Source organism: Gopherus evgoodei, chromosome 5, assembly GCF_007399415.2.
Source record: "Gopherus evgoodei ecotype Sinaloan lineage chromosome 5, rGopEvg1_v1.p, whole genome shotgun sequence".
Lineage (NCBI taxonomy): Eukaryota > Metazoa > Chordata > Testudines > Testudinidae > Gopherus > Gopherus evgoodei.
Genome location: NC_044326.1, coordinates 57,657,953 through 57,677,301, shown reverse-complemented (window position 1 = coordinate 57,677,301; position 19,349 = coordinate 57,657,953). Strand labels below are relative to the sequence as shown.

The 19,349-nt window shown below is 41.4% G+C and overlaps 1 protein-coding gene across 5 annotated transcripts in view; it reads right to left on the bottom strand.

Annotated features, from left to right (window-relative positions):
• Positions 1-19,349, bottom strand: part of MICU3 (mitochondrial calcium uptake family member 3) — a 114,644-nt gene that overhangs the window by 11,705 nt on the left and 83,590 nt on the right. For all 5 annotated transcript variants that reach the window (XM_030565632.1, XM_030565636.1, XM_030565634.1 and 2 more), the window contains 2 exons: positions 15,511-15,619; positions 11,226-11,383 (listed from right to left, as the gene is read on the bottom strand). In XM_030565632.1, coding sequence (XP_030421492.1) covers positions 11,226-11,383; positions 15,511-15,619 — 267 coding nt within the window. The remainder of the gene's footprint in view (positions 1-11,225; positions 11,384-15,510; positions 15,620-19,349) is intronic.

Here is a 19,349-nt window from a genome sequence, read left to right as displayed (position 1 = left end):
CAAAGACTTCCCTCCACCAAGATTTGAAAGTATCTTGTCCCCCCATTGGTCCTCTGGTCAGGTGTCAGCCAGGTTCACTGAGCTTCTTAACCCTTTACAGATATAAGAGACATAAACCCTTAACCATCTGTTTATGACACGCCCCCCAAATCTCAGACAGTGTGGAACCACACTGGCGGTGATTTCTTCCTAGAACTTTAGAATAAACAGATTAATAAAACACATCCACCTTTACATATACTACTAATTATGTAAAACTACAAGGTTTTCCACATTTCAAGGACAATTTTTAACCAGTTGATTCTGGGAAACTTTCACGGGAGAGTGCATCAGCTACTTTGTTAGAAGCTCCTGAAATGTGTTGAATTTCAGAATCAACATCTTGGAGAGCTAAACTCCATCGGAGAAGTTTTTTGTTGTTTCTCTTGGCAGTATGAAGCCACTTTAGCGCAGCATGGTCGGTTTCTAGCTGAAACCACTGTCCCCAAAAGTATGGGTGTAGCTTTTCCAGGGCATACACAATGGCATAGCATTCTTTTTCATTGATTGACCAGTGGCTTTCCCTCTCAGACAGTTTCTTGCTGAGAAACACGACAGGATGGAAGTTTTGATCCGGTCCTTCCTGCATTAAAACTGCTCCTACACCACGCTCAGATGCATCTGTGGTTACTAGGAATGGTTTGTCAAAGTCTGGGGCCCTTAGCACAGGGTCAGACATGAGTGTTGCCTTAAGCTGGGTAAAGGCCTTCTGACACTCATTAGTCCACTTAACTGCATTCGGCTGGGTCTTTTTGGTCAGGTCTGTTACTGAGGCAGCGATTTGGCTGTAGTGTGGTACAAATCGCCTGTAATACCCAGCCAAGCCTAAGAAGGATTGGACCTGTTTCTTGGACTTTGGGACAGGCCACTTTTGGATAGCATCCACCTTGGCCTGTAGGGGGTTTATGGTTCCTTGACCCACCTGGTGTTCCAGGTAAGTCACTCTGTTTTGGCTTGTTTGACACTTTTTAGCCTTAACAGTTAGTCCTGCCTGCCTGATGCGCTCAAAGACTTTTTCCAGGTGTTCGGGCCATGAATCAGAAAAAATGGCCACATCATCGAGACAGGCAACCACATATTCTCCCAATCCTGCTAGGAGACCATCTACAAGTCTTTGGAAGGTGGTGGGTGCATTTCGCAGCCCGAAAGGAAGCACATTAAATTCATACACCCCCGCGTGGGTGATGAAGGCTGACCTTTCTTTGGCGGGTTCATCTAGCGGTACTTGCCAGTACCCCTTGGTTAAGTCTATTGTAGAGATGAACTGGGCACATCCCAATTTTTCCAATAGCTCATCGGTGGGTGGCATTGGATAGTTGTCAGGACGAGTTACAGCATTTAGCTTACAGTAGTCCATGCAAAAGCATATTTCCCCACCTGGTTTGGGTACCAGAACCACTGGAGAGGCCCATGCACTGGTAGAGGAGCGGATTATACCTACCTATAGCATGTTTTGGATCTCCCGTTCTATAGCAGTTTGGGCATGAGGAGACACCCGGTAGGGTGAGGTTCTAATTGGGTGAGCATTACCTGTGTCAATGGAGTGGTATGCCCGTTCAGTCCGTCCTGGGGTGGCTGAGAACAATGGGGCGAACCTAGTGCACAGCTTCTTGATCTGTTGCTGCTGCAGACGTTCCAAGGTTGTGGAGAGGGTCACCTCTTCCACGCCACCGTCACTTTTCCCTTCGTAGTAGACACCTTCAGGCCACTCAGCGTCATCTTCTCCCTGGGCTTTAAACTGATAAACCTTTAAATCTCTGGAACAAAAGGGCTTGAAAGAATTAACATGGTAAGCTTTAGGGAGGAGGTGGGAAATGCTATGAGATAGTTAACAGCTCCCAGGCACTCTTGGACCGTGAATGGCCCTTCCCATGATGCTTCCATCTTATGGGCCTGTTGCACCTTCAAGACCATAACCTGGTCTCCTACCTTGAAGGAAGGCTCTCTGGTATGTTTATCATACCAGGCCTTTTGCTCTTTCTGAGCATCCTTTAGGTTTTCTTTAGCAAGGGCTAAAGTGTGTCGGAGGGTGCTTTGTGGGTTGCTTACAAAGTCTAGAATATTAGTTCCTGGAGAAGGCGTAAACCCCTCCCATTGCTGCTTCACCAACTGTAATGCCCCTTAACCTCGTGGCCATACACAAGTTCAAACGGTGAAAACCCTAAACTGGAATGTGGTACAGCCCTGTAGGCAAAAAGCAACTGCTGCAACACTAGGTCCCAGTCATTGGAGTGTTCATTTACAAATTTACGTATCATGACCCCCAAAGTTCCATTAAACCTCTCCACCAGGCCATTGGTTTGATGGTGGTAAGGGGTGGCAACCAAGTGATTCACCCCATGAGCTTTCCACAGATCTTTCATGGTACCTGCCAGGAAATTAGTTTCTGAATCTGTAAGGATGTCGGAGGGCCAACCTACCCTGGCAAAAATGTCTGTTAGGGCCTGGCACACAGTTTTAGCCCTAGTGTTGCTTAGAGCTACTGCTTCCGGCCATCGGGTAGCAAAGTCCACGAAAGTCAGTATGTACTGCTTTCCTCTGGGGGTCTTTTTTGGGAAAGGACCCAGAATATCCACAGCTACTCGCTGAAATGGGACCTCAATTATGGGGAATGGCTGGAGAGGGGCTTTGACATGGTCCTGGGGCTTTCCCACTCTTTGGCACACCTCACAAGACCGGACATCCTTGGCAACGTCCTTGCCCATCCCCTCCCAGTGGAAGGACCTTCCCAACCTGTCTTTGGTTCTATTCACCCCAGAATGGCCACTGGGATGATCATGGGCTAAGCTTAAGAGCTTTCCCCGGTACTTAGTTGGAACTACCAACTGTTTTTAAGGATGCCAGTCTTCCTGGTGTCCACCAGAAAGTCTCCTTGTATAAAAGTCCTTGTTCTACAACAAACCGGGATCGGTTAGAAGAGCTGAGAGGCGGTGGGGTGCTCTGTGCCGCCGCCCAAGCTTTCTGAAGGCTGTCATCTGCTTCCTGCTCAGTCTGGAACGGTTCCCTTGAGGCTGGAGACACCAGTTCCTCCTCAGACTGTGGACTTGGGCTTGGTCCCTCTGGAAGCGATGTAGGTGATGGGGTTGTTTTTGTTGATGGTGAACCGCTTGCCGCTGGTGCACTATGCGATATTTCAGGCTCTGGCTGAGCCTCTTGGGTAGGGTTATCTGCTGCTTCTGCCAGTTCAGGCCCGCTGGCACCCTCTGGCGTTGGGGTTGGATATGGGTTTGCAAGCGCTGGCGTCAGTGCTGGCAACGGTTCTGGTGCTGGTTGCTTTTCCAGTTCCGGTTCTGGGACTGGATGCACTATGGCTGTTGCCATCGTTGGCAGGGGATCCGGGTCCACCACCACCTCTGTCTGGGTCTCTGGTAACACAGACGGGGCCCTCGTGGACGGCTCAGGAACAGGGATGGGTCTGGAAGCTTGCCTGGCTTGGCTGCGTGTAACCATTCCCACCCTCTTGGCTCGCTTTACCTGGTTGGCCAAGTCTTCCCCCAGTAGCATGGGGATGGGATAATTGTCATAGACTGCAAAAATCCACATTCCTGACCAGCCTTTGTACTGGACAGGCAGTTCAGCTGCAGGCAAGTCTACAGATTTTGACATCAATGGGTAAATTGTCACTTGGGCCTCTGGGTTGATGAATTTGGGGTCCACTAAGGATTGGTGGATAGCTGACACTTGTGCCCCCGTGTCTCTCCACGCAATAACCTTCTTTCCACCCACTCTCAAAGTTTCCCTTCGCTCCGAGGGTATTTGAAAGGCATCTAGGCCTGGGGATCTTTGGTGTGATGGTGGTGTTATGAACTGCACTCGGTTGGGGTTCCTGGGGCAGCTGGCCTTTATATGTCCCAGTTCATTACATTTAAAGCATTGGCCAGCTGACTGGTCACTGGGCCGAGGTGGGTTGCTGGAGATTGGTGAGGTGGGACAATAGGGAGTCAGGGCTTTCCTTGGGTTGTAGGTGGGGTCTTGGGTTGCCCTCGTTGACAGGGTTTATTTTCTGTTTGCCCCCTGTGATATTTGCTAGTAGCTTTTTTCTTTTCTGCCACTTCCACCCATCTGGCTCCAATCTTCCCCGCCTCGGTGACAGTTTTGGGCTTCCCATCTAGGATGTACCTTTCTATTTCCTCAGGAACACCCTCTAAGAACTGCTCCATTTGTATTAGGAGGGACAGCTCGTCCAGAGATTTAACATTTGCTTCTGATATCCAGGCATCCCAATTCTTTCCAATCTGGTAGGCATGTCGGGTAAATGACACATCTGGTTTCCACCTTAGGGCTCTGAACCGCCGACGGGCATGCTCAGGTGTTAGCCCCATTCTGATTCTGGCCTTGGTTTGAAAAAGTTTGTAATCGTTCATGTGTTCCTTAGGTATTTCAGCCGTCACCTCTGCTAAGGATCCACTGAGCTGAGCCTAAGCTCTATCATGTACTGGTCTGCAGAGATGTTGTACCCATGGTACCCCTTTCAAAATTTTCTAAGAAGGCCTCAGTGTCATCACCTGCCTTGTAGGTGGGGAATTTTCTGGGATGGGAAACAGTACCTGGAGAACGGTTGTTAGGGTTGGCTGGAACATCTGGCTTAGTCTTTGCTAATTCCAGTTCATGCTTTCTCTCTCTTCCCTCTCTTCCATTTCTTTTTCTTTCCTCTCTATCTCTTTCCTGTGGGCAGCCTCTTTGGCTTGTTCTTCTCTTTTGTGGGCCACTTCTTCCCTGGCTATTTCTGCATTAATTAGTTCCACCCGTCTCTTATGTTCGTTGTCCCTCTCTGCTGCTTCTAGCCTTGCCTGTTCCTGTTTAACGGCTTCCTTGGAACTCATTGTTCATGCTTTCTTGTGCTGGCTGCACCCCTCTGCAGCTTACTGACTGCTTGGTTAACAGAGATTTTTCTAACTAGCTATGCCCAAGAGGTAGAAAGAAAGAAAACAATTCACTTGTAAATGCCTTTTGCTGGCTGTCTGCTGGCTCACAGCTCGAGCCTCCTCTTACAAAGACCCTTGTTAAAAAACTTTACGCCTCTGCCCTCAGGCTCTTTCCAAGCAGCTAAGAAGGAGAGAAAAAAAATCCTACTGGCTTTTGGTTTTTACAAATCCCAACCACTGCCAACCATGTCAAGGTCTTTTCCCCACTTTGAACTTTAGCGTCCAAAAAGTGGGGACCTGCATGATCACTTTTAAGTTTAATTACTCGCTTAAATTTGGTACGCTGCCACCAGCTAAAATATAGTGTTTGTTTGGCACACTTCCCGTTCCCCCAAAACCTTCCCTGGGGAACCCAAGACCCAAACCCCTTGGGTCTTAAAACAAGGAGAAATAAACCATCCCCCATCCTTTCTCCTCCCAGGGTTGCCTTGGGAACCTATACAGATCCAACTCCTTGGATCTTAAAACAAAGAGGAATTAACCATTCCCTTCCTTTTCCCCCCACCAATCCCTGGTGAGTTTAGATTCAATCCCTTGGATTCCAAAACAAGGAAAAATCAATCAGGTTCTTAAAAAGAAAGCTTTTAATGAAGAAAGAAAAAGTAAAAATTATCTCTGTAAAATCAGGATGGTAAATGCTTACAGGGTATTCAGATTCATACAGACCAGAGGGACTTCCCCCCACAGCCTGAGATTCAAAGTTACAGCAAACAGAGGTAAAAATCCTTCCAGTAAAAGACACATTTACAAGTTAAGAAAATAAACATAAGACTAATCTGCCTTTCCTGGCTAGTACTTACTATTTTGAAACATGAGAGACTGATTCAGAAAGATTGGAGAAAACCTGGGTGTACATCTGGTCCCTCTTAGCCCCAAGAGCGAACAACGAACAAAACAAACAGCACAAACAAAGGCTTCCCTCCACCAAGATTTGAAAGTATCTTGTCCCCCCCATTGGTCCTCTGGTCAGGTGTCAGGCAGGTTCACTGAGCTTCTTAACCCTTTACAGGGAAAAGACACATTAACCCTTAACCATCTGTTTATGACAAGGTCTATAAAATCATGAATGGCATGGAGAAAGTGAATAGGGAAATGTTATTACCCCTTCACATAACACAAGAACCAAGGCGGGTGGGTCACCCAATGAAATGAATAGGCAGCAGGTTTAAAACAAACACAACAAACTACTTCTTCACAGAATGCACAGTCAAACTGTCAAACTCATTACCAGGAGATTGTGTGAAAGACAGAAGCATAACTGGATTAAAAAAAAATTAGATATGTTCACGGAGGATAGGTCCATCAACAGCTCTTAGCCACGCTGTTCACAGATGCAACCCCATGCTCTGGGGATGATAACAGATGGATCATTCGATAATTGCTCGGTTCTGTTCATTCACTTTGGAGCATCTAGTTCTGGCCACTGTCAGAAGACAGGATACTGGGCTAGAGGGCTATTAGTCTCACCTAGTTATCATTATATTTATTAAGAAACCACTTCATAGAATCGTAGGACTAGAAGGTCTTCTAGTCCAGTACTCAGCACTCAAGGCAGGATTAAACATTACCTAGACCATACCTGACAGGTGACTGTTTAATCTGCTCTTCAAAATCTCCAAAAATGGAGATTTCACAGCCTTGCTAGGCAATTTATTCCAGTGCTTAATCACTCTGAAAGTTAGTAAGTTATTCCTAATGTCCAACTTAAACCTACTTTGCTGCCTTTTAAACCCACTGCTTCTTGCCCTAGCCTCAAACGTTAGGAGAACAATTTTTATCCCTCCTCTTTGTAACAACATTTTACATACTTGAAAACTGTTATCGTGTTCCCCCTCAGTTTTCTCTTCTTTAGACTAAATAAACCCAGTTTTTTCAATCTTCCTTCACAGATCATGTTTTCTAGACTTTTAATCATTTTTGTTGCTCTTCACTGGACTTTCTTCAATTTGTCTACATCTTTCCTGAAATGTAGCACCCAGAACTGGACACAATAATCCAGCTGAGGCTTAATCACAGTGGAATAGAGCAGAAGAATTACTTCTTGTGTCTTGCTTACAACACTCCCTCAGATGCAGAATGATATTTGCTTTCTTTTGCAACAACATTACACTGTTGACTCATATTTAGATTGTGATCCACTACGACTCCCAGATACCTTTCTGCAGTACTCCTTCCTAAGCAATTTCCTATTTTGTATGAGTGTAATTGATTGTTCATTCCCAAATGGAGTACTTTGCACATGTCCTTATTGAATTTCACCCTATTTACTTCAGACCATTTCTCCAGTTTGTCCAGATAATTTTGAATTTTAATCCTATCCTCCAAAACACTTGCAAGCCCTCCCAGCGTGGTATCGCCTGCAAACTTTATAAATGTACTCTCTATGGCATTATCTAAATCACTGATGCAGATATTGAACAGAACTGGACACAGACCTGATCCCTACGGGACCCCACTCATTATGCCCTTTCAGCTTGACTGTGAGTCACTAATAAATATTCTCTTGGAATGGTTTTCCAAGCAGTTATGCACCCACCTTATAGTAGCTCCATCTAGGTTGTATTTCCCTAGTTTGTTTATGAGAAGATCATGTGAGACAGTATCAAAAGCCTTACTAAAGTCAAGATATACCACATCTACCACTTCCCCCCTATCCACAGGCCAAATAAAGCTATTAGGTTGGTTTGACACTATTTGTTCTTGACAAAACCATGCTGACTTATTATCCCTAGGTGTCTGCAAATTGACTTTTCAATTATTTGCTCCATTATCTTTATGGGTACTGAAGTTAAGTTGGTTGGTCTGTAATTCTCTAGGCTGTCCTTATTCCCTTTTTATGGATGGGCACTATATTTGCCCTTTTCCAGTCCTCTGGAATCTGTCCTATCTTCCATGACTTTTCAAAGATAATTGCTAATGGCTCAGATATCTCCTCAGTCAGCTTCTTGAGTATTCTAGAATGTATTTCATCAGGCTTTGATGACTTGAAGACATTTAACTTTTTTAAACTCATTCTTTCCCTATTTTAGCCTCTGCTCTTGCCTAATTTTCACTGGCATTCATTAAGTTCGATATCCAATTGATACTAATCTTTTTGGTGAAAACTGAAACATAAAAGTCATTTAGCACTTCTGCCAGTTCCATATTTCCTGTTATTGTTCTTCTCCCCCCACTGAGTTAACAGACCTACTCTATACTTGGGGTTTTCGTGTTACCCTTTATGTCTCTAGGTAATTTAAACTCATTTTGTGCCTTGACCTTTCTAATTTTGTTACCACTTGCTTGTATTGTTTGTTTATATTCATCCTTTGTAATCTGATTTAGTTTCCACTTTTTGTAGGATTCTTTTGAATTTCAAATCATTGAAGATGTCCTTGTTAAGCCAGGGTGGTCTCTTGCCATACTTTCTATCTTTCCTATGCAGTGGGATAGTTTGCTCTTGTGCTCTTAGTAATGTCTCTTTGAAAATCTTCCATCTCTCTTGAACTGTTTTTCTCCTTACACTTGCTTCTCATGGTCTTATCTACCAATTCCCTGAGTTTGCTAAAGTCTGACTTCTTGAAATCCATTATCTTTATTTTGCTGTTTTCTCTCCTATCATCCCTTAGCTTTGTTACTTATATGTTAATTTCAGTTTAGCACGAGACAACTGCTTCAGCACACTATAAATGTGACTATAATTGTGGCTAAAGTTACACTGTACTTGCTTTGGCAATAATAAATACTGTATAATTCTGCAAGGTCAAATTAGTTGGAAAGAAATTATCCTGGCCACTGAAGCCATATCTGCAACTTTCTGCAGCTTGAAAGATCATAGATACTTCGTGCCAATTTGGGCACTTAAAAAGCAGTAAGGTGCTACATCCTATGCCCTTTTTCCTTTTCCTTCTAAAACAGTGGAGATATACCTATCTTATAGAGCTGGAAGGGACCCTGAAAGATCATCAAGTCCAGCCCCCTGCCTTCACTAGCAGGGCCAGGTACTGATTCTGCCCCAGATCCTTAAGTGGCCCCCTCAAGGACTGAACTCATAACCCTGGGTTTAGCAGGCTAATGCTCAAACCACTGAGCTATCCCTTCCCCCAACTCAATGATGTTTGTTTGGTTTTAGTAGACTTTATTTAAAAAAAAAAGTTTTGCAAAAAGATTACAACAGGCACCATTACTTACACATGGTAGATGCTGACATGTTTTCTGCATTATTTCTGAAACCTTGCTAAAAACTGACACTCACACCATGAAGTTTATTTCTGAGAGTGTCCTGGAGTTCTACTTTCCCGGGGGAAATATATTTTTAGGAATCTTATGACAAGGTAATGGGTAGTTATATCCCTTGTAAAAATAAATAAATAAATAAATAAAATGAAAAAATAAAAATGACTGTATCATTGTTGTCCCTATAGTATGGGACCAAATTTTGATACCCTTACACACAGTGAGTAGCACCTGATTCCTAGAGTAGTTCCACTGAAATCAATAGGATCACTTATGGAGCAAGGTGCCACTCAGTCTGAGTAAAGGTATCACAATCTAGCCTAGTGTGTGCAGTATACTCTCTATTTTGTGAGCCAAGAGCTTTTCAAGTTGCCTAAAAGGAAAGCATGGTACATGGAAAGCAAAATAGTGTCTGACGAAGATGACTTTTAAAACTTATATTTGATTTCTGTCCTGCTTTTTAATAATATTAAAAAGAAGTCTACATATACTCTATATTCACAAGAATTATTTAGTTACTACTCTATGCACTGCTTAAGTTAACAAATACGACACATTTACAATTAGTTAACAGTTAATCATGCAGTTAAACTTATTCTAATGGTTATAAAACAACTATACTTCCACACTATCAAGAAAAAAAATTATGGTTTGAGCATCAGCACGAAATACATTTGTGTCACCACTTCTGAAGGAATGTCATCAACATGTTTTCTTCACAGGGTCAAAATACAACAAAGAAAGCCAGGTCACCTACAAGATTCAACATCACCTTCTACACAAGACCTAACATTAATTAATCAATTTAGAAAGCTAGTCTACTTTAAAAGTGAGTAATACAGTGGGTAAAATATTATGAAAAAACAAATCCAAATTTCAATTTAACAAGTACTATACTCTATGAGTTTAAAACTTGTATCTAAATGATTATGTTGTCAGTTTGAAAAGAGCATATTATATTTAAAAACTAAATTTAAATAAATAATTTGTGATATTGCTATATAAAAACAGTAAGAAAAATATGGACTTCATATGGTCATTCTAAAATGATGCATGGATTTTTCTAACTGCTCCATTTAAAAATAAAATCTAAAATTATTTCTAAATCCCAAATCAACTAATAAGTCTAGCAAAATAGTTATGCAATCACATAACACCACTGCAGTGATGTTGAGGTGTAGGTCCCAATTGTCCAATGTTATTTAAAAATTCTCCTTTAAACTTTGACACTCCCCAAATTCCCTTCCTTTGCTGGTGGACTGGGAAGAGTGTAGAGAGTAGTGAGTTTTACAGACCTGCCCCATGGCAAATCTCCAGTCAGTTTACAGGCTCATTTTCTCCAACTTTTAGCAAGTGATTTCCTATTCCCTACCCATCTTCCTGGATTGTAATGTTGGCTTTAAATCTGCTAGAAACAGACCTAAATTATCAAAAAGTAGCTTTGGGCCACAATAACCTTGTTTATACAAAAACAAACAAACAAACAAAAAATCCCAAGCCTCACAGCTGCTGCTGAAAAGAGAGTCTTAACAACTGGTGCTGAACACAGAAATATAGTTTGGTCCACAGCAACACTTGTGAAATCATGCTGAGCATGATTTGCTGCTAATTGTTAATTTCACTAATTAAAACCGTGATCAGCTGTATCTGTTGCAGACCAGCATTGTCAGTAACTGCCTTTGCACAGATACACAAGGCCTGAGGTGAAAGGCACCTATCTCTTTCCTCCTCTGCCAATGGTCCAGTTGCAAACACAGTACCTGTTAAAACCTCCAGCTCCAAACCACTCCACACCAACCAGCAGAAATGGCACCATGTACAGGAGAGCACTCTGCACTTCCGAGGTGGTCTTGTAGTGTAAAGGCATACCTTGCCCCCCATCTATGGTTCTCCCAAAATAACAAACTTCTACAAATCAGGAAGAGATTAATCTTCCAGACGGTTTCCTAAGTCTTTCAAAATATAAAGATTCAATCAGCTGTTAGTGCACAGGCTACTTTCAATACTTTGGCAATTCTGAATCAATTAAAATAAACATATTCTTACCCTGAACCCTCGATTCAATCTGTCCTTCATAATGCCAATAAATTCTTTATAACTCAGCTGGTCATCTCTGTCAACATCAAAGATCTTGAAGACTGTGTTCACCAAATGTGCTGAAAGCTTCAGGCCTGTAGCTACATACACAGCACGCTTGAATTCATCTATGTAAACAACACATCAAAAGAAAAAAGTAAAACACAGAAGTCATTATGTGTTCTAATTTCTCGATATAGCATAAAAGCTTACATGTTGTGATATACCCTTTGCAGCATAAACTTTCCTAGTGAACTATGTGTAATGAAATGCCAAAATTTTATTGCTAAGTTATGTTTGTACATTTAAGCAGTCAAAAGTAAGGATATCAAAAGTAGTATAGAAAAAAAAATATAGGGTCAGATTCTTCGTTGGTGAAAACTGATGTAGATTAATTGAAATCAATTAATTTACACCAGCAGAAAATTTAGTTCATAGATTACAATTTACAAAATATATTATATTGTGTGTAATCATATAATTGGAAAGCATATCACAACAGAGATCTGATGCAGTACATCACATTGTATTGTACATAAGAGACCTTAGATTTAGGTGGCACTTCCCCTCTAAGCTCTTTCCTTGATCCACTATCCAAAGAGAAAAGTCCTATTGGTACACATGTTAGGTGATGTACCAAGTTTGGAGATGAAAGATTGAGCCTGATCAGAAGCAGATACTTTGAGTATGTTTAGAAGCAATTTTTCAGTTGCTTATAACTTTATGATCCAATCAACTGTTCAAGTTTATAACATGCACCCCTCACTACGGGCTTTTTATGCGCCATTGCTCACTCCCCACATACCTGTGGGCAGAAGCCAAACATGGAAAATTGTATCCCATAGGCACTATGAGAAGGAACTGAGAAATATTTGGTAACTGTTTGAAAGTTGTAAGTATTGCAAATACGAGGCCAAATCTACACTTATGTATTTTCTTCAACAAATGTGTCCGAGACCAATGCAGGTTTGAGCAGGGATTTGATTGAGTGAGGAAAATCAAAATGAAAACAGATTGTAATTCAAAGCCAAGTGGTTGTTTATTAATGGGGAATGAGTTGCAACTTGGGCTGGGGAGGAGCACTTTTACCAATTAACAATACTATCAGAACAAGAATATACACACAACTTGAAACAGTCTATTTACATTCAACAACAAAAAACCAAGCAGTCTATGATCAACTGCTTACTAAAAATCAGAACAGATACACAAAATAAGTAAGCTGTGCACACATTAACCGAATATTGTAAAATACAACAATTAACCACAACAGCAATTAATACAACAATTTAACTTTCATATACTATATACACATCTTGGTATCAAGTAAGGAAGGGAAAAAGGAAAGAGGCTAAACAAACAGAGTATTTACAGCACACTCCAGGCGCAGCTGACCAGCAGTACAGACACAAAGGGCACGACGAATTGGCGGGAAAATAATCCAAAAAAGAAAGCAAATCGACACGACCCGAGCCAGCTGAATCCGGAGGAGACCCTGGCTGAAAGGGTGATCAGGCCTTTCAGCTAGCCCGTGGATACTCCTGCAGATTTTGGCACGAGACTTAGTTTTATTCGAAGGCTCTCTTACTCGTGTCAGCGTCTGATTGGTCCCTAGCTCCTTCACCAACCAGGTTCCAAGCTGGTGCCCTCTACGTCAATGGGAGCTGCACCCGGCACACTACTTTTCCATACAGCCCTATGCTTTTGCACACATCACCAACTGACCTTTTGATTGACAGAAGGTTCGAGAGCAAGCACACTGGTATTTTTGCACACGGCACTAGTCTGACCCTTAGTTGACCAGGGAAAAAGAGCGGGAATAGGCACGTGGCACTATAACGTTGCACACCGCATTACGGTGTTGCACACAGTACCAATGTGACCTTTTGACCGACAACTGGCCAAACATACACCATGTTAGAGCATAGGCTTTAGGGCTGCGACAAAATGAAGCAAGATTATTTGAGGACAATATTGATGGAGGGGAGGGACAGAGGGGAGTTAATGAATCTGTAAATCGGGGGTCCTACCCTAATACTGGAGAATTGCTAATATAGTTCCAATTTTTAAGAAAGGGGAAAAAAGCAAATCAGGAAACTACAAGCTCATTAGTTTGACCTCACTGTATACAAGGGCCTGGAACAAATTCTGAAAGATAAAGTAGTTAAGGACATAGAAGAAAACAGTAACTGGAATAAAATACATGGTTTTATAAAAGGCAGATCGTACAAGATCAATCTGAGCTCTTTTTTTGAGAAGATAACTGATTTTTTATACAAAAGAAAGGCAGCAATCTAATCTACTTGGATTTCAATCAGGCATTTGATGCAGTTTCACATGGGAAAGTATTAGTTAAATTGGAGAAGATGTGGATTAATGAGAGAACTGAAAGGTGGATAAGGAACTGATGAAAGCAGAGACTCCAGCGGGACATGCTGAAAGGTGAAATGCCAGGCTGGAGGAAGGTCCCTAGTGGAGTTTGTCAGGGATCGGTGTTGGGACCACTCTTACTTAACATTTTAATTCATGACTTTGGCACACGAAGTGGGAGTGTGCTAATAAAATTTGAGAATGACACAAAGTTGGGAGGTACTGCCAGTATGGAGAACTAGAATATTATGCAAGAGCTGGATGATCTTGAATGCTGGAGTAATAGAAATGGTATGAAATTTAATAGTGTAAAGTGCAAGGTCACATACTTAGGGACTAACAACAAGCATTTTTTATAACATGCTCGGGACATATCAGTTGGAAGTGACAGAGGAAGAGAAAGACCTGGATGTACTGATTGATCACAGGATGACTGTGAGCTGCCATTGTGATGAAGCTATGAAAAAATGTTAATGCAATCCTAGGATGCATCAGGCGAGGTATTTCTAGTAGAGACAGGGAAGTGTTATTGCCATTACACAGGCACTGGTGAGACCTCTGGAACATGCATCCGACGAAGTGGGTATTCACCCACAAAAGCTCATGCTCCAAAACGTCTGCTAGTCTATAAGGTGCTACAGGACTCTTTGCTGCTCTGGAACAGTGTGTGAAATTCTGGTATCCCATGTTTAAGAAAGATTAATTCAAATTGGAATAGGTGCAGAGAAGGGCTACTAGGATGATCAGAGAAACAGAAAACCTACTAATGAGAGGCGATACAAGGAGCTTGGCCTATTTAGCCTAATCAAACAAAGGCTGAAGGGAGATATGATTGCTCTCTATAAATACATCAGAAGGCTAAATCCCAGGGAGAGGAGTTATTTAAGTGCCAATGTTGACACAAGTACAAATGGATATAAACTGGCCATCAACAAGTTGAGGCTTAAAATTAGACGAATGTTTGTAACCATCAGAGGAGTGAAGTGCTGGAACAGTCTTCCAAGGAGAGCAAAAAACCTAACTGGCTTCAAGACTCAGCTTGAAAAGTTTATATAAGTTGATATGATGAGATTGCCTACAATGGCATGTGGCCCATCTGTAACTGCTAGTAGCAAAATCTCTAATGGTCATAGATAGGGAGGGCTCTACTACAGAGAATTCTTTCCCAGGTGTCTGTTTGGGAGGTCTTGCCAACATGCTCAGGGTCCAACTGATCGCTATATTTGGGGTCCGGAAGGAATTTTCCCCCAGGTCAGATTGGCAGAGACCCTGGGGTTTTTCTTCCTTCCTCTGAAGCATCAGGCACATGTCACTTGCTGGTTTAAAGCAGAGTAAATGGTGAATTCTCTGTAACTGGAAGTCTTTAAATCATGATTTGAGGATTTCAGTAATTCAGCCAGAGATTATGGATCTATTACAAGAGGTGATTGGTGAGGTTATATGGCCTATGAGGTGATCAGAATAGATGGTCACAATGGTCTCTTCTGGCCTTAAAGTTTACGAGTCTATTAATTGCATGTATAATATCTTCTAAAATTGCAACAGATCTCTAGGTACACAAATAAAACATTAATTAGCAAAATAAGGAAATAATTAATATTAATCAAATTCAGCTAAATATTTTTCAATTTTTAAAGGAAAAAGAATGATTAAATTAGGTTGCACTGATGACATCTGTTTAAATTACAATGTTCACCTACAATGGTGAAAAAGACAGAACTATCTTCTGCTAAACAGCAGATGTATTTTTATTTTCAAATATCAAGTAAAACTCTTAGTGATACAGTTATATCCTACTTTCCTGGTAATATCCAGTTATGATGAACAATTGTTAGGACAAGTTGCTCAAAAGATCTGCTTTTATCAAAAAAGTAATAATTCTCACCTTGTCCTATAGAACGATTTGCAAAATTATACATTTGCATTGCAATTGCAAAATCTTCTAGGTTGTTCAAAAACTGGAAAAATGATCTGAACTCATCAAATGTGATACCCTATTGAATAAAAGAACCATATTTGCATTAGTACGGTTACAATCAGTAGAAATGACAAGGGAATAAACACCAGTTGGAAGATTGCATATTGCTATTTCATTTAGGGACAGATTCAACATCCATTACAATAAATGGAAATTTTGCAACTGACATCAGTGAAAGCAAGACTTGTCCCGACATGAGTTCCTACAGATATAACATTTTGGCATGTTTGTTACAACTACAGGAAGTTAATTTTCACTGAAAAAACATTAACTTACAGTTAGGTTGTTTCACTGATTAACTTAACCCTTAAACTAAGAAAATTATTATGATAAAGTGACCATTAAGGTACTTTTATATAAATACTGGAATATCTTTACAGTTTCATATATACATAGTGAATATAGATATATAAACAGTATGCAGTATTACTGTAGCCATGTTGGATATTAACCCATGATATTAAGAGATACAAGGTGAGTGAGGTAATATATTGGACCAACTTCTGCTGGTGAGAGTGACAAGCGTTTGAGCTTACACAGAGCTCTTCTTCAGGTAAATAGTTACAGATACGCTGTATGAATTCATAAGTACATGTTGTGAGTCTGAGTTAAGTTCTTTCCTGTGAATTTTTACATATTCACATTTGTAGATACTTGAGCTTTCTTCAGCAGATGCTCACAAGCTTATACTGCAGGGGCTCCTTCTGTTTTGCAAGACAAGTTCTGAGTGTTAGCCAGGATTTGAGCATCGATTAATCTGCTGGGTGTGTAGTTTTTAAACGAGCACCAATGATTTTTCTTTTTCTTTTTTACTGGCTCTTCTGCTCCCTCTCTAGTTTTGGCTCCAAATCTATAGCCCCGATCACTAACTTCAAACCCCAGGCCACTCCACAAGAGATTTCAACTACTTGCTGCATGTATTGACTCCCCGATTTCAGCTTTTATCGAAGATTAAATCAGAACCAGTACTCCATCCTCATGCTCACTGACCTTTCAGATAGATGCCTTTGCCACTGTTGACCATGCTCTTCCTCTTGAGGTCTTGTCCTCCCTTTACTTCCATGACTGTCCTCTCCTAGTTCTCCTTCTACCTCTCTAATCACTCCTTCAGTGCGTCCTTTGGAGAATATTCCTCACCTGTCCTCCAGCTTTCTTTAGCTCCACAGGGTTCTGTTCTTGCTCCCCTTCTCTTCTCCCTCCCTCTTATCACTGGGTAATCTCATCTGCAAATACAAATTCTACTACATCTCCATGCTGACAATTCACAGATGTACCTCTCTACTCCAGACCTGTGTGTGTCTTTGCACACTAAAATCTTGGCCTGTTTCTCTAACATCTGCTCATGGATGTCTAGCTGTCAGTTCAAGCTCAATATGTCTAAAACAGATTTCTTAACCTTCCCTCCAAAACCCCGTTACCTCCTCTCTCAATCACTATGGAAAAACCATTATCCTACCTGTCATTCAGGCCTATAACTCTGTTTGAGTCAGACCTCCCTCTAGGTCTTCAAATCCAGTCTATGTCTAAATCTTGCCAATTCCTTCTGCATCACATCTCTAAGATAAAGCCTTTCCTATCCATCCACACAGATAAAACTTATCCACGATCACATGATTTTGCATCTCGATTACCGCAACATCCTTTTCTCTAGCTTCAACAAACGCAAGCTTTTCCTGCTCATCTCCATTCAGAATGCTGAGATCATTTTCCTAGACTATCACTTTGACTATGTTATCCCTCTCTCTGTATCCCTTCACTGGCTCACCCTTCTCTATTGCATCAAATGTAACTTTCTTGTCTTCATTTTCAAGGCCCTTATCCCCATACTACCCTATCAACTTTCATTTACTATCAAGGGGTCAGCTTCCACCTTCAATCAGCCCATGATGCCAGCCTCCATCACACATTTTTTAAATTTTCTTGCTTTATCCCATGCTGTTCCTCCCCATAAATGTCTGCAAAGCTCTCATTATCTTCCTCTAAAACCCTCGTTAGCTGTGATGCCTACACAACACTTGATGCTTGCAATGCCACTGCCTATCATGCTGAGCAATATTGTCACGCCGCTCTCCTTGTACTCCCCCATTTATCCATCTATGTCCACCAGTTTCTAGTCTTATACTTAAATGTAAGCTCTGTGAGGCAAGGATCGTCTTCTTGTTCTGTGTTTGTATAGTGCCTGGCACAATGGGCCTGGTCCATGACTATGGCTCCTAAATGTCATGGTAGTACAAATAATAATAATTTGAGATGTCTTATAGGCAAGTCAAGGTGAGAAAAGGCCAGAGAAGCTGGGAAATGGAACTCTCTCCCCCTCTGGCTTCATGCCCACATGCCGACCTCCCATGAACCTGCTATGGTGTCAGTGGATATTTTGTATATATGTCTTCTATTTATATTTATAGAAGGATCAGGTTAACATGTCCTAGAAATACCTGCAAACAGTTTGACTTTATGGAAATCATCATATTTGTAACAATAGAGGTCACTCTGTCAGACCTTAGCAGGCCCACCAATAACAGAAAGTGCCTACCTACTTAGCTAGGTAGGCACTTCTGGTGCAAGCCTTCAACTCTCTCTCGCCCTCCTTTGGCTCCTCCTCTACAGATGGAGAGGGCATTTGAAACTGAAGGGGATGGAGTGTGAAACATCTCATTAGCATTCCAAAATGACCTTTCCTAAGAATAATGTCTCGTCTTTTGCCTAGCTTTGAGAACTGATGTAAATTATCATGCTGGATGGGTTCAGGACATCTACATATATCTGAATGTGTGAGTGATTTAATCCACACTGGGCAACAGTTTTACTTCCTCAGTTCTATACCTGTTTTAGATATACCTGGGAAAGCAGTTTATATCCCTCTCTGGTCTTTCATCAGCCATTCTTGCAACACATTAAGCACGGGTGGTCCCTCACACATGTAAGCAGTCCTAGTGAAACTGGCATTGGAATCAGGAAACTAGGTGCTATTCCTTGTTCTCTCTCAGACTTCCTGTGTACCTCATGGACAAGTCACAAACTTGTGGTGTATTAGTTTTCAGCATAACTGTGGTCAAGCTAAATTCATTAAACATGAATACAATACTTTGTATTCATATAGCCCCTTCCATCTAGATTCTCAAAGGATAATATTAATGTTGATGATGAGATTTGACTTCTTATCTCACTCCCTGGCCCTCATCAGGAATAAAGTACCCAATCATTTAACAAACCAAAAATCACAATGACAGGGTTGATCCAAAGGAGAAAGTGTTTTGACTTCTTTCCTAATTTCCTTACCCACAAAAAATGAACAAACCCATCCACACATCCACTATGGCCAAAGCTCATAAAAAGACAAATCTGTACAACCCAAAACAATGGAGGATAAATTGCTGAGCTGAAACCTCTGCCCAACCACAGCTGTACATGCCTGTTATACAAGTTATGGTAACTGCTCAGAACTGGTATGATTTCTCTGCCTCATATAAATTTTCCAACTTGTGGCTGCAAAGCTGCATTTTGATTTTTTATTTTGGCTTCAGCAGTAGTCCAACCATTCTGCTGAATGACTGTCTCATGAGAAAATATCATCTGAAAGTCACTCAGGTTTAAATACCCAAGCAGATCACAGAGGCTTTCAGATAGATTAAGCCTGAATACTAAAATGCAATAAAATTAGAATCTGGCTACTGTGCAACCTCACTGACAATTATTTTTCAGGTATTCTACTGTATTGAAGTTGGATTTTGTTTGGTTTTAAATGA